Genomic DNA, 27,091 nt, shown 5'->3' on the forward strand with positions numbered 1-27,091 from the left:
TGACATGCCTGTAGTTTTGTATAATGCTCTATTTCTGCCTGATTTGTACTCAGTATCCAGTAAATTAATAGAAATTCTTATTTTAAAATCTCATTTACAAATCTTTTAAAAAATGGGTTTGCTCTTGCAATTATTTATAATAAATTGAATACCTACTGTATATGGATAGTAATTTTAGCCCCAGGGTTATAAAAGTGAAAACCCTGTAATATTCTTATTTTCATGTATATCATAGTTTGATGGGAGAAATATACCTGAAAAATAATTAAAATATACTATGAGAAGTGTTATGTTAATCACAGGTACATACATGATCCCTGAGATCTGAGAAAAGGGAACATCTAAGTTGGACTGGGTAATTATGATTGTGGGGATGGTCAGAGAATGTTTCACAGAGAAAACAACTTTGCAGTTTAGTTGTTGAAAATTCTGCAGGCAGGCAAGGGTAAAAACATTTAGACTGGAGGAATAACATCTGCAAAGCTACAGAGGTATGATCATGAGACATTTAAGGGACCATAGGTAGAAAACTGTGGTACTATTGTTTGAGGGTGGAAGGCTGTCTGGGGCCAGCTTGGATTACCAGGCAAAGGAGTTTGAATTTTAACCTATAGGTTAGGGTTGTAAATTTGATACCTCGTGTTACAAGTAATAATAGAATTAATACCTAGAATCACTGAGTATCCTAAAGAATGAAGAGGGCTAAGTAGGGATTGTAGGGCATGAGGGGATGCATGTATAATGCTCTGTAGCCTCAACCAGTTAATTCATTTAACAGATTTTTATTGTCTACTATATATGCAAGGTGCTGTTTTAAGCACTGGAGATGATAGTGGGGGAAGAGATCAGAGTAATTCCTTGCCCAATTGGAACTTATATTACAACTCAGTCTGTATTGTACCCCTGCCTGCTTGCTCTCTCTCTCTCTTTGTAATTTTTGGCTATGATATTTTTGGTATCATTGTATAATTTCCTTGTAATTTTTTTTTTCATCTTCCTTATGGTTGACATAGGCAGCTTTTGCTCTATTACTTGTGGAAGAATGTAGCTAAATTTGTGACACCCTCTCCACGTTATTGTTCTTCCCCCGACCTGTAGTTTGAGGTCTGGGCATTACTCTTTTTTTAAATTGAAATTTCTTTTGCAATAATTGTAGATTAATACGCAATTGTATGAAATAATAATTCCTTGTACATTTGGTCTAGTTTCCCCTCATGGTAACATTTTGCAAAACTATGACAACCAGGATATTAACATTGACATAATCCACTAATCTTATTCATATTTCTCCAGTTTTAATTGTACTCCTTTGTTGTGTGTATGTTAAGTTCTGTAACATTTTATTACTTGTCTAGATTCATGTATCCACCACTACCATCAAGGTACTGAACAGTTCCAACACTACTAGAATCCCTTGTATCCTCCTTCTATAACCATACTTACCTCCCTTTTCCACTCTGCAGGCCCTAAACCCTGGCTACCCCTAATCTGTCCTTTTCCCAAAAATTTTTCACTTCAAGAATGTTATATAAATGGAATCATACAGTATATAACTTTGTGGGGTTGGCTTTTTTCGTTCAGCAGGATTCCTGAAGATTCGTGCAAGTTGTTGTCTATGTCGATAGACTGTTCCTTTTTAATGTGGGTAGTATTCCATGGTATGCATTCACCTATTGAAGGATCCCTGTGCTGATTCCAGCTTTTGGCTATTACAAATAAAGCTGCTATGAACATTTGTGTACAGGTTTTTGTGTGAACATATGTTTTCATTTCTATGGCATAAATGTCCAAGAGTGCAATTGTTGGGTCGTATGGTAGTTGAATGTTTAGTTTTATAAGAAACCAGAGTGGCTGTACCATTTTTTGTCTACTAACCAGCAACAAATGAATGATCCACTTTTTCCATATCCTTACAAGTGTTTGGTCTTGTCATTATATTTTATTTTAGCCATTCTGATAGGTATGTAGTGGTATCTCCATGTGCTTTTAATTGCATTTCCCTGATGGCTAATTTATGTCGAACATCTTTTTGTGTGCTCATTCACCATTTTTATATCCTTTTCTGTGAAATGTCTGTTCATGTCTTCTGCTCATTTTCTAGTTGGATTGTTGTTGTTTTTAAATGTTGAATTTTAAGAGGTCTTATGAATTCTAGGTACTAGTTCTCTGTCAGATATGTGGTTTGCAAATATTTTCTCCCAGTCTATAGCCTGTCTTTTTCTCATCTTCACATGGGCTTTCACAGGGCAACCTTTTTACTTTTGAGGAGCCCAATTTATCAATTTTTCCCTGTATGGATTGTGTTTTTTTTAAAAATTTAATTAATTAATTAATTAATTATTTTTTTTTGCGGTACGCGGGCCTCTCACTGTTGTGGCCTCTCCCTTTGTGGAGCACAGGCTCCGGACGTGCAGGCTCAGCGGCCATGGCTCACGGGCCCAGCTGCTCCGCGGCATGTGGGATCTTCCCGGACCGGGGCACGAACCCGTGTCCCCTGCATCGGCAGGTGGACTCTTAACCACTGTGCCACCAGGGAAGCCCTGGATTGTGTTTTTTTGTTTCAAGTCTAAGGACTTTGCCTAGCTTTAGATCCTGAAGATTTCCTTCTGTTTCTTTTTTCATAGAAGTTTTGCAGTTTTACGTTTATGTTTAAGTTTTTGAATTAATTTTTGTGTAAGGTGTTAGGTCAGAGTTCATTCTTTTTTTTCTTTTTTTGGCCTATAGATATCCAATTGCTCCAGTACCATTTATTGAAAAGGCTAGTTTTCCTTCATTGAATTGCTTCTGGACCTTTGTCAAAAAATAGTTGAGCATATTTATGTGGGTCTATTTCTGGGTTCTTTATTCTGTTCCATTCATCTACTGTCTATCCTCTACTAATACCACACTGTCTTGATTTCTCTTTCACCAAGTTGGACATATTTCTTTGAATACTCTTTCAGCCCTACTTTCTTCTCTCCTTCTGAAACTCAGACGATACAAATGTTGGGTCTTCTGTTATTGTCCTGCAGGTCCCTGAGGCTTTGCTTATTCTTCTTCTTATTTTCTGTATATTTTCTCTCTGTTGTTTGGATTGGTTGAATTCTATTCCTCTTTCTTACATTCACTGATTGTATCCTTTGTTGTCTACTGTTGAGCTCATCTAGTGAGTTTTTTATTCCTGTTACTATTATTTTTTAGTTCTATAATTTCCATGTTTTTTAATAACTTCTATTTTTTGCTTAGATTTTCTAATTTTACAGTTATTTTAAGGGAATTTGTAATTGTTGGTTTACATTTGTTTTAAGAGAATTTGTAATCGATTGTTGAAGCATTTCTATGATGGCTGATTTAAAATCATTTTCTGATAATTCCAACATCTGATTCATCTTGTTGTTGGCATAAGTTGATTGTCTTTTCTTTTTTAACTTGTGATTATTTTTCTTGGTTCTTGATATGACAGGTGATTTTCAATTGAAGCCTAGATATTTTATCTATTATGTTAGGAGACTCTATTTCAATAGCCTATTTCAATCTTTTATTTTTACAGGCAGTCAGTCACTCTGGTTAGATTTAACATGCAGTTCTTGGCCTATTTTTGTGGGCTGTGGTTCCAGTGACAGTTTAATTTTGAGTCTTTGTGCTGTTATTTTGGTTTGCTTTATCTGGTATCACTAGGGCTCCCACTGGTTCTTGATGGTGGTGGTGCTGCTTGAGGGAGTAGAAGACATTTTTCTTAGGCTGAGCAGTACTAGATGTCTATTGGTTAGAGAAGGGGTGAGATAGGATTTCTTTACCGTGCCCCCTAGCTGCCCTACAGTCTCTGGTCAGGAAAGGAGAATCTTCGACTCGCAGAGAACAAGGAGCTTCCTGGACTGAACCACTTGCTAGAGCTGGCTCCCTTTTGCCAGTTCTGTGTACCTGCTCTGGTGTTTCTGGGTGGGAAAGGTGATCCTTGGACCTGTGGGGACACGGAGGCTTTCCGACTGGGCTGCTTGCTATTGCTGGATCTCTCTTGCTGGCTCGTCCTGCCTAGTTCCGTTTCTCTTGGCAGAAAATGGGATTCTCAGGCCTATCAGGGAAGGAGAATGCTTCCCCTGGTTGGTTGTTTTTGGTGAGGCTTATAATCTGTCTCCCTTGCTGGTGGTGTCTGGCTTGCCTGATGTAGTCAGAGGGACGCTTGTCGGATCCTGGGAGGAGTTAGCCTACACGGACTGCCTTTTGTTCCCAGACTGGAAGTTGGGAAAAGTCAGGGATGGATGACCATTTTCTGTTTGGTGAGGGGGGTACAAGACACCCTGCTTCTGTGCTGTTCTTCCAGTCCTAGGGCCAAAGGAGTTTCCCTTTTCTACCTCTCAGAGTTATTCTTTGGTCGTCCCTTTTGCTATTTTCAGTGTTAATAGTTGTGTTTTGTGGGGCTGAGCTGGGAAAAATGGTCTATGCCATCTTGTTTGGATCAGAAGCTAGGTTTTACTTTTTTTTCTTTTTTGCGGTACGCGGGCCTCTCACTGTCGCGACCTCTCCCATTGCGGAGCACAGGCTCCGGACGCGCAGTCTCAGCAGCCATGGCTTACGGGCCCAGCCGCCCCGTGGCATGTGGGATCTTCCCAGACCAGGGCACGAACCCGTGTCCCCTGCATCGGCAGGCGGACTCTCAACCACTGCGCCACCAGGGAAGACCGGTTTTACTTTTTTTAAAAATTTATTTTTAATTTTTGGCTGCATTGGGTCTTCATTGCTGCACACAGGCTTTCTCTGGTTGCATCGAGCGGGGGCTACTCTTCGTTGTGGTGCGCAGGATTCTCATTGCGGTGGCTTCTCTTGTTGCAGAGCACGGGCTCTAGGTGCACGGACTCAGTAGTTGTGGCATGCAGGCTCAATAGTTGTGGTTCGTGGACTCTAAAGCGCAGGCTCAGTAGTTGTGGTGCATGGCCTTAGTTGCTCCACGGCATGTGAGATCTTCCTGGACCAGGGCTCGAACCCCTGTCCCCTGCATTGGCAGGTGGATTCTTAACCACTGCGCCACCAGGGAATTCCTAGGTTTTACTTTTAATTTTGGTTTATTTGTCATATGAGCATGGCGATAGAGGGGTGGGGAGGTATTGGCTGGGACTGAGTTTGGCCTTGTTGGGGGCCCTGAGATTTACTCTCTCTTATGAGATTCCATTAAACATCCTGTACTTCTGGATTTAATTTCATCCACCAGTTCTTCATAGAGCTCTGGAAAACGGCAAGCCAAGGCTGCCCTCCCAGCATTTTTCTGAGGTCCTGTCTTGGTACAGAGAAGCTTCTTTCTTTAGTTCTTTTCTTTTTTTTTTTTTTTTAACATCTTTATTGGAGTATAATTGCTTTACATTGTTGTGTTAGTTTCTGCTGTATAACAAAGTGAATCAGCTATACGAATACATATATCCCCATATCCCCTCCCTGTTGTGTCTCCCTCCCGCCTTCCCTATCCCACACCTCTAGGTGGTCACAAAGCACCGAGCTGATCTCCCTGTGCTCTGTGGCTGCTTCCCACTAGCTATCTGCTTTACATTTGGTAGTGTATATATGTCAATGCCAGTCTCTCACTTCTTCCCAGCTTATCGTTCCCTATGGTTCTTCAGAACCATTTTTTTTTTAGATTCTATATATATATGTTAGCATACGGTATTTGTTTTTCTCTTTCTGACTTACTTCACTCTGTATGACAGACTCTAGGTCCATCCACCTCACTACAAATAACTCAATTTCGTTTCTTTTTATGGCTGAGTAATATTCCTTTAGTTATTTTCTTGATTTTTCCCTAGGTTGGTCTGTTCAGTGTATGCTGCTTCTTTTCATCTTGGAGTATCCAGTGTGAATTCTCACGATTTTGTTAATTTTTCTTCCTCAGGATATCTTCTGAAAGTTGAGGGGTAGTGTTGGGCACATTTCCATGCTGCCTAGAGCACCAGAATTTTCCCTTTTTTTCTTTTGAAACTATGCTGTGAAACTTGTGGCATAAAGTTTTACTCCTTTATTTGCTGATGATATGTTTAAATTTTTGTTTTTTCTTAACAGTTTTTGTTCTTTTTATTAGTTATTGGTGGTAGGAACTTCTGAAGTACTACTTTTACTATACTGGCTTTACCTGAAAATTCCAATAATGACTTTTTGCAGTTTTCACATCTCTCTCTGACATTCGACATTGCTAATAACTTCTTTTATATCCCATCATCTGTAACTCTGTCAAACCTCTTTTTTGCTTACTTAATCTCTACCCTTTGGCTTTTCTTCTTCTAGTTCCTCCATTGATACATTCTCATGGGCTTTGTCCTTGTAATTCTCTGCTTTTCTGTCAACATTCAATCTATTGGTTTTATCACCTTTAAGCAGCTGACTCTCAAATTTGTATCCTTAGCCTTGTATTTTACCTAAGCATTTATTTCCTGCTGAAATGAATGTATTTTCTTTAAAGTAGCTCCGTATTCTCATTCTTCCATTTCTATTGATCTTGTCATCATTTATTATTAAAGCCTTGAAGTTATCATTGTATCATCTGTCTCTCTTTTCTTTAAATCCATTTACCAGGTCAAGCCTCTTTGGTCTTAACTCTCACTGACATTGTCAATTATAGATCCTCATTTCTCAAGCTGTATAGCTGTAGTGACTTATTAATTTGCCTTCTTATGTCTCATTTTATGTTTTTGCTGTCTTCAAGCTATTTTATACCTAGCTTCCAGATTAAACTCTATCTCTGTGTCTCTTTTTAAATTAACTATAACATACATATAGAAAAGTGCACAAATCACAGACGCTCAGCTTTATGAAATTTCACCAACTGAACACACTTGTGTAACTAGCACCAGCAAACTAACCATTTAAAACATCACATTCATGATCTTGTTATTTTGCCTTAAACACCACTTAAGGAGTTTGAGCCTTATTAGTTCCCTTAACGTTAGAATAGCAAGAGGTAAATTGGCATGCCATCTGCCACTGCTTGCCACATATAGCTTGATTTTGGAGACATTTCTTTGTTTACTTCACCCCCTAGTCACTTATATTCCCCATATTGCTTCCTGAAATGCATTTCCTTTTTAACCTTTTTATCTAAATCATGGTTTTTCCAACCTTAACTCATGTCTTGCCATTTCTAGGAAACTTTTCTGGATTACTTCAGGTTTCATTAATTTTTTCTTTTTCTCTTCAAAAATTCTTTAATTAATTTTTGAATAAGTAATAGCAATATGTTCACTTAAAACAAAATTCAAATGTACAAAAGAGTATATAATGAAGAGTCTCCTTCCCATTACTGTGTCCCAGCCACTGTGTGTTCTTCTAGAAATATTTTATGCACTTAACAAGTAAATTTAATTTTTATTATTCTTCCTCCTTTTTACACAATGTAAGCATACCAAGTTCTGTATCTTACTTTTTTCTATTAATAATTGTTAATGATATTTCCCAATCAATACACAAGTTTTCTCATTTTTATATTAGGGCTGAATGATACTCCACTGAATGAATATGCCATGATCACATCTACCACATATGGTTGTGAATGTTGGACACTGAACAGATTCACACAGACTATGATTTGAATGGTACTCCCTAGGATTTCTCAGTTATCAATACAATCAACTGCAGCAGCTTTGATTGTAATTTACCTAGTCAGTTCCTTTTAATTAATATTTCCAGTTTTTAAAAAAATTCCAAACACTACTGAATTGAATAGTCTTATGTATATCATTTGACATCTGTGGAAAAATTATCTGTAGGATACCATTCCCTTTAATTCCTTAAAGTTATTTATAATCTCTACGAATTTAATAATTAGACATAATCAGTTAATTATGGAGCTGTTTTTAAAAATTTTTATTATTTGTGATTCCTCAAGGAGTGGTACCATGTATTAAATTATTTTATATTCACTCTGACCTAGAATACTGGTGTACATAAATAAGCCCTTAGGGTGGGCTGGAGTGTTTCTCAGATAGCTGCCAGATTGTTTCCCTTTTTATTCACCTAAGCTCTTCATAATCCTTTTGAAATTCCTAATAATGAGAGAAAAAAACTATTGTCAAAGCTTTGACCACAGCTAGATGCATTTAGAAGCAGAAGTGATGTTTATTCCAAGCTACAGAATAAAATGAACCACAATCTCAGATATAGTTTAAAAAAAAAAAGCGAAATGTTTCACCTTTCTTTGGAAAAAAATTTCTTATTCTTCCATTGAAAACATGGTATGAGATAGAGTATATCGTCACTGAGACTTAGTTGAGCTATAAGTAAAATAACAGAAAAATGTTCTTTTTTGTGACCCATAAAGATACAGTATATCAAAGTAAATTTTTTAAGGCTACTACCTACAAAGTGAATAAACTGGAATTATCCTACTTGATATTAAAGTGAATAAGTCAATTACTTTTATTGACTTATTTATGTTAAGGTCCATTTAGTGTCCTGCTTGCAACTTTGGAAACCTTGATGGAGTACATTTTTCCACAACCTTTTTTCCGCTCTACTTGTTCGATCATAAAACCAGACAGTTTTCAGTTGGGAAAATATTGGAATTTGTTTTCTATTTGGAAAACCTACACATTTTTACCATCTCTTTAGATGGTATCACTGAGCTTAGAGAGAGAAACCTTTTCTTACTTTTCTGTATAGGTTAGAGGATTTCAGCTGAATTAAATTGACTTCTGATATGATGAGCCAGACTTAAAAATAAAAGATGTGTTTCTTTATTTCTTCTAACTGACCCTAAAAGATTCACTGCTTGAAATCCTAGGAGACTGGAGGGGAAAATAAATTCTATAATAGTTCTTGGGATTTATAGCAAACAAGCAGGAATAACTTTGGGGTGTCTGATAACTGACCTTTAGATGATTGTAAGTTATACTGCAGAGATTTTTTTTTAACAACTTTGAGCTATAACTCACATGCTGAAGAATTCACCCATTTAAACTGTACAACTTAATGGTTTTTATTCTGTTCACAGAGTTGTGCAACCATTACCACAATCAATTTTAGAGCCCTCTACTCACTCCAAAAGGAAATCCAGTACCCGTTAGCAGTCACTCCTCATTTCTTCACAAATTTGCCAGCTCTAGTCAATACTAATTTGATTTATGCCTCTAAAAATAGATTTTGGACATTTCATATAAGAAGACAGCACAGCATGTCAGTCTTTTGTGTTTGGCTTCTTTCACTTAGCATGTTTACAAGGTTTATCCATGCTGTAGCTTGTTTCAACATTTCATTCATTACCGTTGCCAATTTCATTGTGTGGATACATCGTTTTATTTATCCATTCATCAGTTGATGAACATTTGGGTTGTTCCCCTTTGTGACTATTATGAATAATTCTGCTCGAATATTCATGCACAAGTTTTTGTGTGGGCATATGTTTTTATTTCTCTTGGGTACATACCTAAGAGTGGAATTTCTGGGTCATATATAATAACTCTGTGTTTAAGTTTTGAGGAACTATCCATTTTACATTTACACCACCAGTATCTGATGCTTCTAATTTCTTCACAGTCTCCAACACTTGATATTATCTGTCTTTTTGATTATGGACATCTTAGTGGTGTGAAATGGTAGCTCATTGTGGTTTTGATTGATATTTTCCAAATGGCTAATGATATTGAACATCTTTTCATGTGCTTAGTGGACGTCTGTAAATCTTATTTGGAGAAATGTCTACTCAGATCTTTTGCCCATTTTTAATTGGTTTGTCTTGTTATTATTGAGTTGTAAGAATTCTTTATATAATCCAGAGAAAAGTCCCTGATCAGATATATGATTTGTAAATATTTTCCCCATTCTGTGGTCTTATCAGTTACTTGATGGTGGCCTTCAAAGTACAGAAGTTTTTAATTTTGATGAAAACAAATTTACATATTTTTATTTTGTTGCTTGCACTTTTGGTGTCATATTTAGAAACCATTGCCTGGACCAAGGTCATGAAGATTTACTACTATATTTTCTTCTGAGAGTTTTATAGTTTTAGCTCTGATACTTAGATCTGTGATTCCTTTAGATTTAATTTTTTGTGTATGGTCTAAGGAGACATCCTGCTTAACTCTTTTGCATGTGGAATCCAATTCTCCCAGCATCTTTAGTAGAAAAGACTTTTTTTTCCTCCATTGAATAGACTTGGCAGTGAAGTCTGAGTCCTCCAGCTTTGTTCTTTTTCTTCAGGGTGTTTTGGTTTGTTTGTTTATTTATTTGGTTATTCTGGCTTCCTTGCATTTCTTTGTCAGTTTTAAGATTAGCTTGTCAATTTCTGCAAAAAAGAAAGCTAGCTTAGATTTTCATATGGATTGAGTTAAGTTTGTAGAACAAGTTGGGCAGTTGCTTTCTTAATATTAAGTCTTTTGGATCCATTAACATGAGTCTTTCCATTTATTTAGGTCATCTTTAATTTTTTTCAAAAATATTTTATAATTTTAAGAGTAAAGTTCTGTATTTATTTTGTAAAATTTATTCCTAAATATTTTATTCTTTTTGATGCTGTTGTAAATGGAATTGTTTTGGAATTGTTTTTTAATTTTGTTTTCAGATTGATCATTGCTAATATATAGAAATACAGTTGATATTTGTATATTTATCTTGTACCCTGTAATCTTACTGAACTCATTTATTAGTTCTAATACTTTAAAAATTGTATTTCTTAGGATTTTCTATATACGTCATGTCATCTGCAAATAAATATAGTTTTACTTCTTCCATTCCAAATTCATTGGAAATTATTTCACTTATTTCATTGTACTGACTGGAACCTCCATTACAGTGTTGAATAGAAGTGGTGAGATTGGACATTCTCATCTTGTTCCTGATTTTTTGGGGAAAGCATTCAGTTATAGTGATTTTTTTTTTTTTTTACTCTAAAAAGAATGGGCCATAACTTTGCTTTGAAGACTAATTTCCTTTTAAGATTCTTTTCTTCTGTTTACATACACAGATATGTGCTGATTAGACGGCTCAATTGTGCAGCGTGGAGGATAAGACAGTGCCTTACAAAAATGGGGTTTGGGAGTGACCTGAAGAATTCACATGAAGCTGTGTTAAAATTGCAAGACTGGGAATTACGGTTACTGGAAACAGTGAAGAAATTTATGGCCCTGAGAATAAAAAGTGATAAAGAATATGCATCTACTTTACAGAACCTTTGTAATCAAGTTGATAAGGAAAGTACTATCCAAATGAATTATGTCAGCAATGTATCCAAGGTAAGAAGAATGATTTCATCATTTATTGTCTGTAGCATCATAGTTGTCCTTAAGGCAAATAGATCATACTATTGAATAAGCGTACCTAAGTCAGCATTCTAAAATCTTCCAAAATCTTGCTGATTATCAGAATCTCATGGGGAAAGTTTCAAAAATTGTAAAATTTGGGCCCAGCTCCTGATATTCTGAGTCAGTAGGTCTGAAATTTTTGAACTTGGAAATCTTTTTTTCCAATAGATGTCCAGATTATTCTAATGATTAGTTAGGTTTGAGAACCCTTCTTACAAATTTCGTTTTCTTTATTACCCTACCTCCTTGGGTTCCTTGAGCCCTGCTGTTTTCTTCTTTTGACACAAACTTTCATTATAACCCACCTTCCCTGCATTCTTCTGTGAATCATTTGTATAGTGAATCACATGGAGTATTTTAACATGTAGGTGTTCTCTGCTGTCATTTCATTACTAAAATACTAATATATTGATGATTTAATCACGCATAAAAATCCTTTGGATAAACAATATGGTTTTTTAGCTCCAAGATTATAAAGTATAAAATTTAAAAATAAGGACTATAAAAATAAAGGCCAAAATTGCACTGCTAATTGTCCTTTGAAGGCATAAAATATGAAATATTACACACCTTAATAGTTTTGGATTTTCGCTCTGTTTGTTTTCATTGTGTTACTTCACACTTCACTATATTTATTCAAAGTTAAAATTTTTTTTTACCTTACTTGGAAAGTTAAAAAAATTAGTGTGTTTCTTGCACTCATGGGTCTTAGGATTTGAGTAAATTGTAGAAGAAACTCTGTTTCTTATGGGGAATGTGTGTATGTGGTATGTGTGATCAGGTAAAGATCTGTGATGTTGCTGAGAACTCCTAATGTTCATATCTTTAACACCCTTTCCTGGGCCAATGAGATTCCCCAAAGAACCATTCTCTAGTCTCTAGTCTGAAGGTAGGGTTGCCAGATGTAGCAAATTAAAATATAGAACACCAGTTAAATTTGCGTACAATATTTGAGAAATGCATACACTAAAAATTATTTATTTTTTATCTGAAATTCAAATTTAACTGGTGTCCTGTATTTTGTTTGACTACTCTGTTATGTTATAGGAATAGATAGGGAAAGTAGATTGAGTGTTTGAAGAGTCATATTTTAGTTAATCCTCCTGTTTTTGGTAAGCTGCCTGGTGTCTCTGAGTCCAAAAGCTCTCTGGTTAATTTTTTCCTCTTGTTTTCTTCTGCACTGGGGGAAGAATAGTTGCATGTCTGTGGGCTGAGCAATAGGAACTAGAATTCTGGCTATTCCTTATATAGACTGAATCAATCCTTCTGTTTCGGTGCCCTCTCCTTTTTCTTCATTTAGATTTCTCTAGTTCCTGAGCTTTATTGGAGTTATCTGACCCTATAAACTGGTCTTTTCTTCTTTTTCTCCCCCCAGTTTCATTGAGATATAATTGACATACATCACTGTATAGGTTTAAGGTGTATAGCATGATTTTTTTAAAAAAGGGCTTCCTCATTCTTTTATTTTTAATAAATTTATTTATTTATTTATTTCTGGCTGCAGTGGGTCTTCATTGCTGCACGCGGGCTTTCTTTAGTTGTGGCAAGCGGGCGCTACTCTTCATTATGGTGCGTGGGCTTCTCATTGTCGTGGCTTCTCTTGTTGCGGAGCACGGGCTCTAGGTGGGCGGGCTTCAGTAGTTGTGGCACGTGGGTTCAGTAGTTGTGGCACATGGGTTCAGTAGTTGTGGCTCACAGGCTCTAGAGCACAGCCTCAGTAGTTGTGGCACATGGGCTTAGTTGCTTCCCAGCATGTGGGATCTTCCCGGATCAGGGATCGAACCCATATCCCCTGCATTGGCAGGCAGATTCTTAACCGGTGCACCACCAGGGAAGTCCAGCATGATGGCTTGATTTATGTTATGTTGTGAAATGATTACCACAGTAGATTTAGCTGATATCCAAATAATAAAAAGAAAAGAAATAAATTTCTCTTTTTGATAAAAACTCTTAGAAAGCACTCACTTAACAACTCTCTTTATCATACACCATTGTTAACTATAGTCATCATGCTATACATTATATCCCTAGTACTTATTTATCTTATAACTGGAAGTTTGTACCTTTTGATCATTTTCCTCCAATTCCCCCTCCCACCATGTGGCCTTTTCTTCTTGACCTCCCCTCCGTACACTTAAGTTTCAACTTTTCCTGATATGCTAATGAGTTACCACTTAAATTTTCTAACATTTTGTTGGCAAGTCTTATCTGTGATTGTTGCCTTTTCTATCTTCTTTGTTATTGCGAATTTATATTTTAAGTAACTATATTATATTTTGGTAGGGTTTTGGAAAGGAGTGAAAAATAGCCATGTGTTTTATTTACTATGTTTAACTGAAATTATACTGTTTAGAAAAGTATGGGACTTCCCTTGGAGGTCCAGTGGTTAAGACTTCCCTTCCAGTGCATGTGGTGTGGGTTTGGTCCCTCGTTGGGGAGCTAAGATCCCACATGCCTTGCAGCCAAAAAGCCAAAACATAAAACAGAAGCAATATTGTAACAAATTCAATAAAGACTTTAAAAATGCTCCACATTAAAAAAACCTTAAAAAAAAAAGTAAGGTAGTGAAAGGAACAAGAAATAGTATTAACAGGTAAGAAGATTAAGGATTTATGAGGTCAGGACAGAGAAGGAGTCATCAATGTGTATACTGAAGTGTCAGGTATTTTGGTGAAGGATAGATGGAGACAAATGCTAAGATAAAGAGGGCAGGAGAATTTGGGGGGATGGGAAAAGGGGATAGGAAAAGGTGATAGATTGAGAGGAAGTGGTTTAATTGGTAGTATTGCCTTTCAGAGAGGAAGTGTTGAGAGATTAACAGTTGAACAATGGTTGGAAACCCAAAGAAAAACAAGGAGTATGTCAGCTTTTCCTCTTAACTCTGAAAATGCATCACATTATTCTGATTATTGTTGCTTTATAGTAATCTCAAAGTTAGATAGTGTAATTTCTCTTTGTGCTTTTTTTTTCTTTCCAAAATTGTTTTGGCTACTTTAGTTCCTGTGCATTTCCATATCAATTTTAGAATTGGCTCATCAATTTCTATAAAAAAGGCTACTGATTTTTTATTGAAATGCATTGAGTATATAGGTAAATTTGGGGAAAATGTATATCTTAACAGTATTGGAGTTCTAATCCATAAACATGGTGTATATCTTCTTTAATTTTCCTAATTAACCTTGTATCAATAGTTTTAAGTGTATAGGTCTTTTGGGTTTATGTGTATTTCATATTTTTTATGTTCTTATAAATAGTATTTTTCCTAATTTTCAGTTTTCCACTGTTCATTGTTATTATGTATGTTAATCTCATAACCTAAACTTTGCAAAACATACTTATTTGCAGTTGTCTTGTAGAGTCCATTGAATCTTCTACACAGATGATTATATTATCTGCAAACAAAGAGAATTTTAGTTCTTCATTTCCAATTTGGATGTCTTTTGTTTATTTTTGTGGCCTTCTTGCAATAGCTAAAACCTCTGGTGCAGAGTTTAATAGAAGTATTGATAGCAGACATCTATGTCTTGTTCTCGGTCATAGGGGAAAAGCGTTTAGTCTTTCACTATTAAGTATGATGTTAATTTTGAGTTTTTTTAGATATCTTCTATAAGCTTATAGAAATTCCCTTCTGTTCCTGCCTAGCTGAGAGCTTTTTCATTAATTGTTGGATTTTGTCAAGTGGTTTATCTTCTGCTTAGGTGATTGTATTGTTTTTTCTTTTCAGTTTGATAATATGTTGAAATGTATTGATTGATTTTCAGATGTTTCAAACATTTGAAGATTGTTAAAAAAAAAAAAGGGCTTCCCTGGTGGCGCAGTGGTTGAGAGTCCGCCTGCCGATGCAGGGGACACGGGTTCGTGCCCCGGTCCGGGAGGATCCCACATGCCACAGAGCGGCTGGGCCCATGAGCCATGGCCGCTGAGCCTGCGCGTCTGGAGCCTATGCTCCACAACGGGAGAGGCCACAACAGTGAGAGGCCCGCATACCGCAAAAAAACCCCAAAAAACAAAAACAAAAAAAACCCCTTCCCACTTCATCTTTTTGTATTATCCTTGTTTTTATGTCATTGGATTCAATTTGCTAAGAAATTTTTTTGGAGAATTTTTGTATCAGTGTTGCTGAGGGATATAGATCTACAGTTCCTGTTCCTGTAATACTGTCTGGTTTTGGTAGCAGAGTAATAAGGCTGGCTTCACAAGACAAGTGGGAAGTATTTTCTTCAATTTTCTGGAGAAGTTTATGTAGAATTGGTTTTATTTCTTACTTAGGTGTGTGATAGAATTCACTAGTGAAGTCATCTTGGCCTAGAGTTTTCTTTGGGAGAAGGTTTTTGGTTATAAATTTAATTTTTAAAGTAAAGGCCTATTCATATGATCCTTTTCTTCTTCAGTGAACTATAAGGAATTTGTTTATTTTTGCCTAAGTTGTCAATTTTTTTTAGTGTTGTTTATTATTTTGCCTTATTGTCTTTTTAATATTTGGAGAATCTGTAGTAGTCTTATCTCTCTCATTCCTGATATTGATAATTTGTGTCTTCTTTTTTTTTTCTTGATTGGACTGGCTAGAGGTTTCTCAATTTTACTGATGTTATATGAGAACCAACTTTTGATTTCATTCATTTATATTGATATTCTGTTTTCTATTGCATTGATTTCTGCTCTGAAATCTATTAATTTTTTCCCCCATTTAATTTGTGTTTCATTTGCTCTTTTTCTCCCCTGGATTAATAAAGTAGAAGTTGAGATCACTGATTTAAGACTATTTTTCTTCTGTAATACATACATCCTTATAGTGTTCTTAATTTTTTCTGAGTACTGTTTTAGCTGCAACCCAGAAAATTCTCATATGGTTATTTTCATTTTTTTCAGTTCAGAGTACATTTTAATTTCACTTTTGATTCCTTCTTTGACCCATGTATTCTTTCAATGTCTCTTATATAATTTCCAAGTAGTTGGGTTTTTTTCTAGAGATATTTTTGTTACTGATTTCAAATTGAGTTCCATTGTTTTCAAAGACCCTATTTTATATGACTTGAATCCTTTTAAATTTATGGATACTTGTTTCATGGCCCAGAGTATGGTCTGTCTTGGTAACTCTTTCATGTGCACTTTATACTCTGCTGTTGTTGTTTGCAGTGTTCTTATAAATGACAATTAGGTCAAGATGGTTGATAGTAGTGTTCAAGTCTTTTATTTCTTTACTCATTTTTTTTTTATTTTAAAGAATATGGTTACACATTTTAAAAAAAATTATTTGGCTGCGTCGGATCTTAGGTGTGGCACATGGGATCTTTGTTGTGGCACGTGGGGTCTTTCATTGCGGTGTGCAGGCTCTTCATTGCGGTGCGTGGACTTCTCTCTAGTTGTGGTGCATGGGCTCCAGAGTGCATGGGCTCAGTAGTTGTGGTGCGCAGTCTCAGTAGTTGTGGTGTGCAGGCTCTAGAGCATGTGGGCTCAGTAGTTGCAGTACATGGGCTTAGTTGCCCTGCAGCATGTGGGATCTTAGTTCCCCGACCAGGGATCGAACCACGTCACTTGCATTGGAAGGTGGATTCTTAACCTCTGGGCCACCAGGGAAGTCCCTCTTTACTCATTTTTGTCCACCTGTTCTATCTGCTATTGAGAATGGTGTTGAAATCTCTGATTATAATTGTGAATAAGTCTGTTTCTCCCTGCAGTTTGATCAGTTTTTTTTTTCTTTTTTTTTTTGCCGTACATGGGCCTCTCACTGTTGTGGCCTCTCCTGTTGCGGAGCACAGGCTCCGGATGCGCAGGCTCAGCGGCCACGGCTCATGGGCCCAGCCGTTCCGCGGCATGTGGTATCCTCCCGGACTGGGGCACGAACCCGTGTCCCCTGCATTGGCAGGCGTACTCTCAACCACTGCGCCACCAGGGAAGCCCCCATATTGTTTTACATAGTAGCTGCCCTAAATTACATTCTCACCCTCAGTGTGTGAGGGTTCTGTTTTCTCTATAAATTCTCCAATACTTGTTATTTCTTGTCTTTTTGACAATAGCCATTCTGACAGATATGTGGTAATATCTCATTGTGGTTTTGATTTGCATTTCCCTAATAGCTGGTGATCTTGAGCATCTTTTTACCTACCTGCTGGCCACCCATATGTCTTCTTTGGAAAAATGTCTATTCATATCCTCTACCTGTTTTTAAATTGGATTTTGTTGTTGTTGTTTAGCTGTATGAGTTCTTTATGTGTTTTGGATATTAGCCCGTTATTGGATCTATGATTTGCAAATATCTTATCCTATTCTGGAGGTTGACTTTTTGTTTTTTTGATGGTTTCCTTTGCTGTACTGAAGCTTTTTAGTTTGATGTAGTCCCAATTGTTTATTTTTGCTTTTGTTGCCATTGCGTTTGAATCAGATCCAAAAAATATCTCTAAGAGTGATGTCAGGGAGCTTACTGCCTATGTTTTCTTCTAGGAGTTTTATGGTTTCTGATCTTACATTCAAGTCTTTAATCAATTTTGAGTTGATTTTTGTGTGTGGTGTAAGATAGTCATCCAGTTTTATTCTCTTGCATGTGGATGTTGGGTTTTCCCAACACCATTTATTGAAGAGACTGCCTTTTCCCATTGTATATTTTTGCCTCCTTTGTTGTAAATTAATTGACCATATATGTGTGGGTTTCTTTCTGGGCTCTCTATTCTGTTGATCTATGTGTCTTATGCCAATGCCATACTATTTTGATTACAATTGCTTTATAGTATAGTTTGAAATCAGGGAGCATGATACCTACAGCTTTGTTCATTCCTTCCTTCTTTCTGTCCTTCCTTCCCTCCCTTCCTTCCATCCGTCCCTCCCTCCCTCCTTTTCTTGGGGACTTTGGTCCCATACAAATTTTAGAATTATTTATTCTAGGTCTGTGCAGAATGCCATTGGAATTTTGATAGGAATTTCTTGATATTATTTCAGTCTTCTTAAATTTATTGCGACTTGTTTTGTGGTCTAACATGTGGCCTATCCTTGAGAATGCTCCATGTGCCCTTGAGAAGAATGTGTATTCTGCTGCTTTTGGGTGGAATGTTCTATATATTTCTGTTAAGTCCATCAGGTCTGATGTTTCATTTACGGCTGATGTTTCCTTATTGATTTTCTATGTAGATGATCTATCCATTGATGTAAATGTGGTTAAAATCTCCAACAATTATTGTATTGCTGTCAGATTTTCCCTTTAGGTCTGTTAATAGTTGTCTTATATATTTAGATTTTCCTTTGTTAGGTGTGTAAATATTTACAAATGTCATATCCTCTTGTTGAATTGACCACTTTATATTATGTAATGCCTTTCTTTGTCTTTTATTATGTTCTTTGTTTTAAAGTCTGTTTTGTCTAATGTGAGTATAGGTATACCAGCTTTCTTTTCATTTCCATTTGCATGGAATATCTTTTTCCATCCCTTTGCTTTCAGTCTGTGTGTTCTTAAACCCGAAGTAAGTCTCTTCTTGGTAACATATAAATTATTCTTTTATTTTTTTAAATTTATTTTTTTTATCTGTTCACCTACTCTGTGTGTTTTGATTGGATAATTTAGTCCATTTGCATTGAAAGTAAATATTGATAGGTATGTACTTGTTGCCATTTTGTTGATTGTTTTCTGGATGTTTTTGCAGCTTCTCTCTATTCCTTTTTTCATCTCTTGCTTTCTTCCCTTGTGGTTTGATGAATTTCTTTAGTGTTATGTTTAGATTCCATTCTCATTATCTTTTGTGTGTCTGCTGTACATTTTGCTTTGTGGTTACCATGAGGTTCACACATAACGATCTATATATATAGCAGTCTATTTTAAGTTGGTAGCAACTTGCATTTGAACACATTCTAAAAACTTTACATTTTTATTCTGCTCAGTCATGTTTTATGTTTTTGATGTCATATTGTACGTCTTTTTATTTTGTGTATTCTTTAACTAATTATTGTAGTTTCAATTAATTTTACTACTTTATCTTTTAACCTTCTAATTGCTTCCTATGTGATTAACCCACTACCCTTACCATATATTTGCTTTTAGCAGTGAGATTTTTACTCTCATATATTTTTCTGTTGTAAGTTAGCACCCTTTTGTTTCAGCTTAAAGAAGACCCATTTACTTTTCTCATGAAGTTGGTTAAGTGGTGATGAACTCCTTTACCTTTTGCTTATTTAGAAAACACTTTAATCTCTCCTTCAGTTCTGAATAATAGCCTTGTCAGGTAGAGTGTTCTTGGTTGTAGGTTTTTCCCTTTTATCACTTTAAATATCTCCCTTCTGGCTTACAGAGTTTCTGCTGAAAAATCAGCAGATAGTCTTATGGAGATTCCTGTTTATGTGACAAGTTGCTTTTAACATTCTGTCTTTAACTTCTTACGTTTTAATTATAATTTATCTTGCTGTTCATCGTACATGGCATTTTCTGTGCTTCCTGGACCTGAATGTTTCCTTACCCAGGTTAGGGGAATTTATGGCCATTATTTTTTCAAATAAGTTTTCTGCCCCTTTCTCTCTTCTCCTTCTGGGGCCCCCTATAATGTGAATGTTATTCTGCTTGGTGTAGTCTTGTATGTCTTTTAAGTTACCTTTACTTTTTAAAATTCTTGTTTTCTTTTTGTTGATTGTTTGGGTGAGTTCCTCTGCCCTATCTACCAGGTTGCTGTTTAGTTGTTCTACTTTAGCTAGTCAGCTGTTGAACCCCTTTAGTATATTTTTCAGTTCAGTTATTGTGTTCTTCAGTTCTGTGACATCTGTTTAGTTTTTGAAAATATTTTCTGTCTATTTGATATAGTACAGTGAGAGTGTTCATCCATTCTTTTGAGTTCAGTGAGCATCTCTTGTAACTCTATATCAGGTATATTACTTATCTCTGTTTTATTAAGGTCTTTTTCTGAGGTTTCTTCTTATTCTTTTGTTTGGAACATATTCCTCTGTTTTTATCTTTTGCTTGACTCTGTGTAATTGTTTCTGTGTATTAGGCAAAATAGCTACCTCTCCCAGTCTTGAAGAACTAGGCCTTATGTAAGAGATGGCTCTTATTCAACCTTGCTCTAGCTCTTGGTTGTCTCTGGAACCTATGTGATTGTCTAACTAGTCTGATTTATTCTTGATAGGTCTTGCTTATTGAGGGTGTGCCAAGACCTGTCAGTGTTCTAAAGGGAGTGATCCTAGTCAGCCTAGATTCAGGCTGATTAGAAGCCTGTTTCTTAGACAATAGCTTTTGAAGTATGCAGATAGATATATAAAGTCCTATGCGACGACAATTGTATACCCTGCCAACCTCCAAACTGAGGTCCAGATATGTTCCCTAGGCAGCAGTTGGAACAATTGGGGTTTCAGATGAGTGTTTAAGCTTCTTTCTGGGAGGTACCAGCATGCTGTGGTGAGGCCAAGACAGGGTGCACAGGTGGTGTCTCCTTGCCTGCATTCCCAAAGAGCACCTATGTAGCCTTTAGATGTATTGCAAACCTGAAGCCTGCCCCTCAGGTTGAAGCTCCGGGACAATTAAGGGGCCTTTTTCATGTGCGGATCAGGATGTTTCAGTCTGCTGTTTATGTAGTGTCGTGGGTGTGGTATTCTGCCCAGAACTATCTTTCTGATTCTTACGGTCCCATGGGGCCAGGAGCACAAGCCCTTCTGGCCACCAGAGCCTGGCAATCAAGAGGAGTCCCCTGTGTAGACTGTGCTTTAGTGAGGCTGTGCGATTATTGCGGGCAGGGTGTGTGCCCTCAGCTTTAGAAAGGCCAGGAAAGAGTGCTGGGGGAGAGGCACGCCTGCAGTTTTCACAATATTGGAGGAAAGTGTTGGGAATGGGGCATGCCTTCTGCTTTAGGGAGGCCTTGGATGAGCATTTTGGGTGTGATAGACACTTGACTTTAGAGAGGTTGTGTGCCTGCCCACTTGCAATAGCAGGGTGGAGGGAGAGTGCAAAAATGGTACTCTTCAGTGGCACCACCCATGACGAAAATCCCAGTTAATCCCTGTCCCTCCAGCAGATGCTTTAAGGTTAACAACCAAATCTCCTTTATACATAATCCAGTCACTTTTCAAACTTGCCTTTTTGCTTGTTCCTGGAACCAGTGAATCCACACGAGTCCCTCAACAGGAGTATCTAAGATTCGCGCAGCCCCCTGGGCCCCCTGGATGTAAGCCCCATTGGTTTCTAAAGCCAGATGTTTTGGGGCCTTGTCTCTCTGGTGCAGGTCCCAAGGGTTGGGGTGCCCAGTGTGGGGCACAAACCCTTTGATCCTTAAAAAGAGGCTCTGGACTAGTGAGCTGCCTCCCTGCTGTGTGTCACTGCACTGGGGGATAGGGTTTTAGAGTCACTGCATCTCTGCCTCTACTACCCATCTTGCTGTGGTCCCTTTATCCCTTATTGTGGAGGGTGCCGTTCAGCTAGTTTACAGTTCTTTTTACCTGGAATTATTACTTATGTAGTTGTAGATTTGGTGTGTCATGGGAGGAGGTGAGTTCAGGGTCTTCCTATGCTGCTTTGTTGGACCCTGCCCCTCCTTGCTCTTTAATAAGCCTATCAGTGAGTTAACTCTATCCCTGACCTCTCCTATTCCAACAGTATCACTTCCTTCTCCTTTCTTCTTCCTCTGGCAATGTCACTTCCTGTCTCACCAGTATTTCAAGTTAAACATGCCAGTGTATGCCAATCCTTTTATCTTTTCATACCTGCCAAAACTCAGATCTTCCTTTTGCCCCACACCTGTACTTAGGAGGGAGGAATTGGAGAGAAGGAAACAGAAACCAAGTAGCTGAGCCATTTCCATGTTGAAAATGAGCAAGTCATAAGTGAATCATTGTAATAGTTCAATTTGAATCTTTTAAAATATTTTCCATTTCTCTACTTAGTACATTTATTCTTTCTTTTAGTTTCATGAACATATGCAATACTGTCATAGTGACTCTTTTATTCTCCCTGTCTTCTATCCTTGGTGTTACTTCTGGGCCAGCTTTGACTGCCTGAGTTTTCTGCTCATTTTGGGTTGTGTTCTCCTGCAACTGCATGCTCTTGATACCAGGCATTATGAATTTTACATTATTAGGTACTGAATATTTTTACCTTTCTTTAACTATTCTTGAGCTTTGGGATATGATTAAGTTACTTGGACACAGCTTGATCTTTTTGTCTCTTGTTTTATACATTTGTTAGGTGGACCAGCAGTATGTATAGTCTAGGGTAAATTTATCTCCTCTACTGAGACAAGATCATTCTCATTATCCAAAGGATGCTCCCCATATTATGAGGTTTTAAACTCTGGCTGTTGGGACCTGGTACAATTCCGTGATACTATGTGAGTTCTAGACAGTGTTTCCTGTAATCCTTATTGGTGGGTTATTTCCACGGCATAGAGTAGTTTCCTCATGCCCTGAGCTAATCAGTACTTAGCTAAAAAAATCTTAGCTAAGTAAGATTTTGGGTGAGTCTTTGCAGGTCTCTTGAGTTTTCTCTTTGTGCAGCTCTCTCCTCTCTAGTACTCTGTCCTTGTCTCTTCACCAGTACTCTGACTATGTTGGTGTCTGTGTGCTCTGTACAGTCTCTTTAACTTGCAGAGGTGACTGAGTTCTGCTTGGCTCTTCTTCCCTGGACCATATCCTGGACATTTTCTCCATTAAGTAAGCTGGGATAATCTTAGCGTTCAGTTCATTTATTTATAGTCTCAGGGTTCACTGTCCTTCCTTGCCTGATGTCCAGTGGCTTGAATGCTATCTTATATTTTTGTCCAGTTTTTAGTTATTTTATGCAGGAGAATAAATTTATGCCTGTTTCTCTATCTTGATGGAAGCAGAAATCTTGCAACTAGTGATTTTTATGTCTTTACTTAAAAAAAATTAAAACGTGCAGCAGAGTTTCAAGAATAGAACAGAACTCTATGTACTTATTAATTGTTAACATTTTGCCATATTTGCTCTGTGGTTTCCTTTCCCTCTCAATATAATTTGTGTTTTATATATATAATTTTTGGGGAGAATGATTTGTAAGTTAGTTGAAGACATCGTGTCTCTTTATTCTTAAACATTTAAGCATGTATTTTCTAAGAAGATATCCACAATGTAATGATCAAATTTGGGAAATTTACCATTGTTACCATGCTATTATTAAAAATATATTACATATCCAGCTTTTGTCAACTGTTCCAATAATGTCCCTTTTGGAAAAATTTTTTTTTCATCCTCATTCAGGATCTAATAGAGGATCACTTATTTCATTTAGTTGTTAGGTTTCTTCAGTTTCTTTAATCTGGAACATGTATGTGAGAAGTCACACTTTGTGCTTTGGTAGTTTTTCTTTTTTACTTAAAGTTATTTTTGAAGTGTGTACATTCTGCCTTTAATCCTGAGGGCATGATTTAGTGCTTTTTTTTTTTTTTTTTTTTTTTTTTTTTTGCGGTACGCTGGCCTCTCACTGTTGTGGCCTCTCCCGTTGCGGAGCACAGGCTCCGGACGCGCAGGCTCAGCAGCCATGGCTCACGGGCCCAGCTGCTCCGCGGCATGTGGGATCTTCCCAGACCGGGGCACGAACCCGTGTCCCCTGCATCGGCAGGCGGACTCTCAACCACTGGGCCACCAGGGAAGCCCCAGGCTCATCTTTTGAATGTTCCTTTTCCAGTCCTTCAAGAAACCCTTTCCCCGAGGGATCTTGGTTCCTTTTGGTAGTGAGAATATTTAGATATTCAACCAAGTTACTCTGTTGGGATATTATGTCTCACAGTATTTTGCAGTCACAAGTATTGCTGCAGTGAATAACTTTGTTACAGATGTGTTTTTGTATCTTTATGAATATCTTTAAGGTACATTCCTGGAGATGGGGTTTCTAGGTCAAAGTGTAAATGTCTATGTAGTGTTGCTATATATTGTCAATATAAATATAAATTTCCTTTATAGCTTTTGTATCATTTTGTATATCTACTGGGAATATATGAAACTACCAGTTTCTACTTAATCTGGGCAAGAGAGTATGTTGTCAAACTTATGAATTTTTATTAATATGATAGGTAGAAATGATACCTAGTGTAGCTTTAATTTATATTTCTCTAATTGTGAGTGAAATTAAACATCTTTTCATATTTTAACAGCTTTTTTAGTTTGAGGACTTGTTTTATTCTATGCTAAAGGTGAATTTTACTTTGTGTTTCTTTATTCATCTAAAATTACACCTGTCAGAAATAAAAGGCATCCAAATGGGAAAGGAAGAAGTCAAATTGTCTCTCTTTGTGGAGGACATGATATCATACAGTAAGTCCCCTACATACGAACCTTCAAGTTGTGAACTTTTAAAGATGTGAATGTGTGTTCACATGTCCAATCATGTTAAGTTAGTTCACGTGTCTGATGTACATTGTCACATGTGTGCATCTCTGCAAGTGGTTGTGCATTTGTGTACTTTACTGTACAGTACTGAATAGAGTAGTAAAGTAGTACAGTATCTTTATTTCAAGCCCAGGATGTCTGGAAGCCAGCGTAAAAGCAGCAGTGATGTAGCTGGTACTGCTAAGAAGTGCCAAGTGATAACGATGGAAACAAAAGTGGAAATAATTGAGAGAGTGGAGCAACAAGAGGAAGAAGAAGTAACTGAAGAATCGAAGAGATTCACAATGCAGGAAATGGCAAAGGGATTTTCTTTTTTTGAGGAGGCACTGTTTTTGAGGCACAGGACCTGAACATAGAATGGTACACAAAGGTTGCAGTAGTTGTTCAGAATGCAATCCAGGGCTACCGTGTCATCTATGACGAGAAAAAAAGAGCTACTGCCCAGACATCACTGGATCATTTTTTCAAGAGGGTAGATAGAATTGAATCCAGAAAGGAACCAGAACCTGTGCCATTAACGTCAGGCATGAGTGAAGTTGCAGCTTGCCCTCTGTCTCCTATTGCTGACCATCCTTCAGCTCTAGCATCTCCCGCCTCCTCTCCCTCCTCCAGTCAGTAACTCTTCTTACCTGTTCACACGATCCCAGCCCCTGTATGCCAGCTGTTGTACTGTACTACTGTACTTTTCAAAGTACTATACTGTAAGATTAAAAATGTTTTCTTTATTTTGTGTGTTTGTTTGTTTTTTATGTATTATTTGTGTGAAAAGTATTATAAGCCCATTACAGTACAGTACTGTATAGCTGATTTTGTTAGTTGGGTACTTAGCCTTACTTTGTTGGACTTATGAACAAATTGGACTTACAAATGCACTCTTGGAATGGAACTTGTTCATATGTAGGGGACTTACTGTATATAGAAAATAATAAAACTACTACCAAGAAACTAATAGATGAATTTGGTAAAGCTGCAGGATTAAAAAAAATCAATGTACAAAAATCAGTTTTGTTTCTCTACACTAATGAACTATGTGAAAAAGAAAGACAATAATTCCATGTACAATAGCGTAAAAAAATTAAAATCCTTAGGAAAAAATTTAACCAAAAAGGGAAAGACCTGTACACTGAAAATTATAAGAAATTGATGAAAGAAACTGAAGAAGACACAAATAAATGGAAAGACATTCTGTGCTGATGGAATGGAAGAATTAGTATTGCTAACATGTCCATACTACCCAAAGCCATCTATAGATACAGTGCAGTCCCTCTCAAAATTTCAATGGCATTTTTCACAGAAATAGAAAAACAATCCTAAAATTCATATGGAACCACTAAGACCCCAAATAGCCAAAATAATTCTGAGAAGGTAGAACAAAGCTAGATACAATTGCTGATTTAAAACTTTATTATAAAGCTATAGTAATCAAAACAGTATGGTACTAGCATAAAAGCAGACACATGGACCTATGGAACAGAACTGAGATCCCAGATATAAACCCTTGAATATATGGTCACCTAAGATTTAACAAGGGAGCCAAAAATAGTCTTTTTAATAACTGATGTTGGGAAAACTGAATATTTCCATGCAAAAGGATGAAATTGGACCCCTGTCTTACACCACTCTCAAAAATTAACTGGAAATGGATTAAAAACTTAAATGTAAGCCTGAAACTGCAAAGCTACTAGACGAAAACATAGGGAAAAAAACTTCCTTGACATTGTTCTTGGCAACAATTTTTTGGATATGACACCAAAAGCTCAAGCAACAAAAGCAAAAATAAATAAGCAGCAAAAGCATTAATAAAAAGCTTCTGTACAGCAAGAAACTATCAGCACAATGAATAGGCAACCTACAGAATGGGAGAAAATATTTGCAAAAATCTATTTCATAAGGAATTAATATCTAAAATGTAAGGAACTCATTTTACTCAAGAGCAAAAAAACAAGTAATCCAATTAAAAAATTATCATGTCAGCATGAGGTACTTCCTTTGTCTCTCCATTTTAATCTACAACCAGTAAAATCCATAACTCAACAAATGTGCCTCTGTCCAAAACACTAGGATGCTGGAGAATTCCACATATCTGTACATCTAAAGCATGGGTGTCTTAGAACATATAGAGGAGGCATAGAGGGAACACTGAAGGCAGTACTGTAATCTCAGACCCCTGGCGACAGAGTCTGAGCCTGCAGCCCAAGAGAACCTGGTAGCATTAGGGTATGCAGCACACACAACACCAGCTTCCTGGCTGCAGAGGCACAGCTCCTAGGAACTGGACAGCAGTGGCGGTGGAGCCTGCAACCACATCTGTCCAGCTTCAGAAGTGCCCACCACTCCAGTCCCTCCCCCCTTACCCACAATAGCAGAGCCTGTGCACCCTAAAACTCTGGTCACAGGAAAGACAGCTGTAACCATGGCTTCCCTCCAACCCTCCCACCCCCCAAATCCATGGCAGCAGAGCCTGCTACCCAGGAGACTGAACGTAGGAGAGGCACCTGACATCGTGCCCCAGGGGGTGACACTGCTGACATCAG

General features: G+C 37.2%; 1 protein-coding gene across 13 annotated transcripts in view; it reads left to right on the forward strand.

Moving 5' to 3' along the window:
* FER (FER tyrosine kinase) overlaps window positions 1-27,091 on the forward strand; it is a 476,299-nt gene that overhangs the window by 32,613 nt on the left and 416,595 nt on the right. For all 13 annotated transcript variants that reach the window (XM_089909164.1, XM_089909159.1, XM_089909160.1 and 10 more), the window contains one exon: window positions 10,916-11,183. In XM_089909164.1, the coding sequence (XP_089765290.1) occupies window positions 10,977-11,183 (207 nt within the window). In that variant the 5' untranslated portion in view covers window positions 10,916-10,976. The remainder of the gene's footprint in view (window positions 1-10,915; window positions 11,184-27,091) is intronic.

This window comes from Delphinapterus leucas, chromosome 3, assembly GCF_059928025.1.
Source record: "Delphinapterus leucas isolate spDelLeu-1000000601 "Yukka" chromosome 3, BTC_Dleu_Yukka2, whole genome shotgun sequence".
Lineage (NCBI taxonomy): Eukaryota > Metazoa > Chordata > Mammalia > Artiodactyla > Monodontidae > Delphinapterus > Delphinapterus leucas.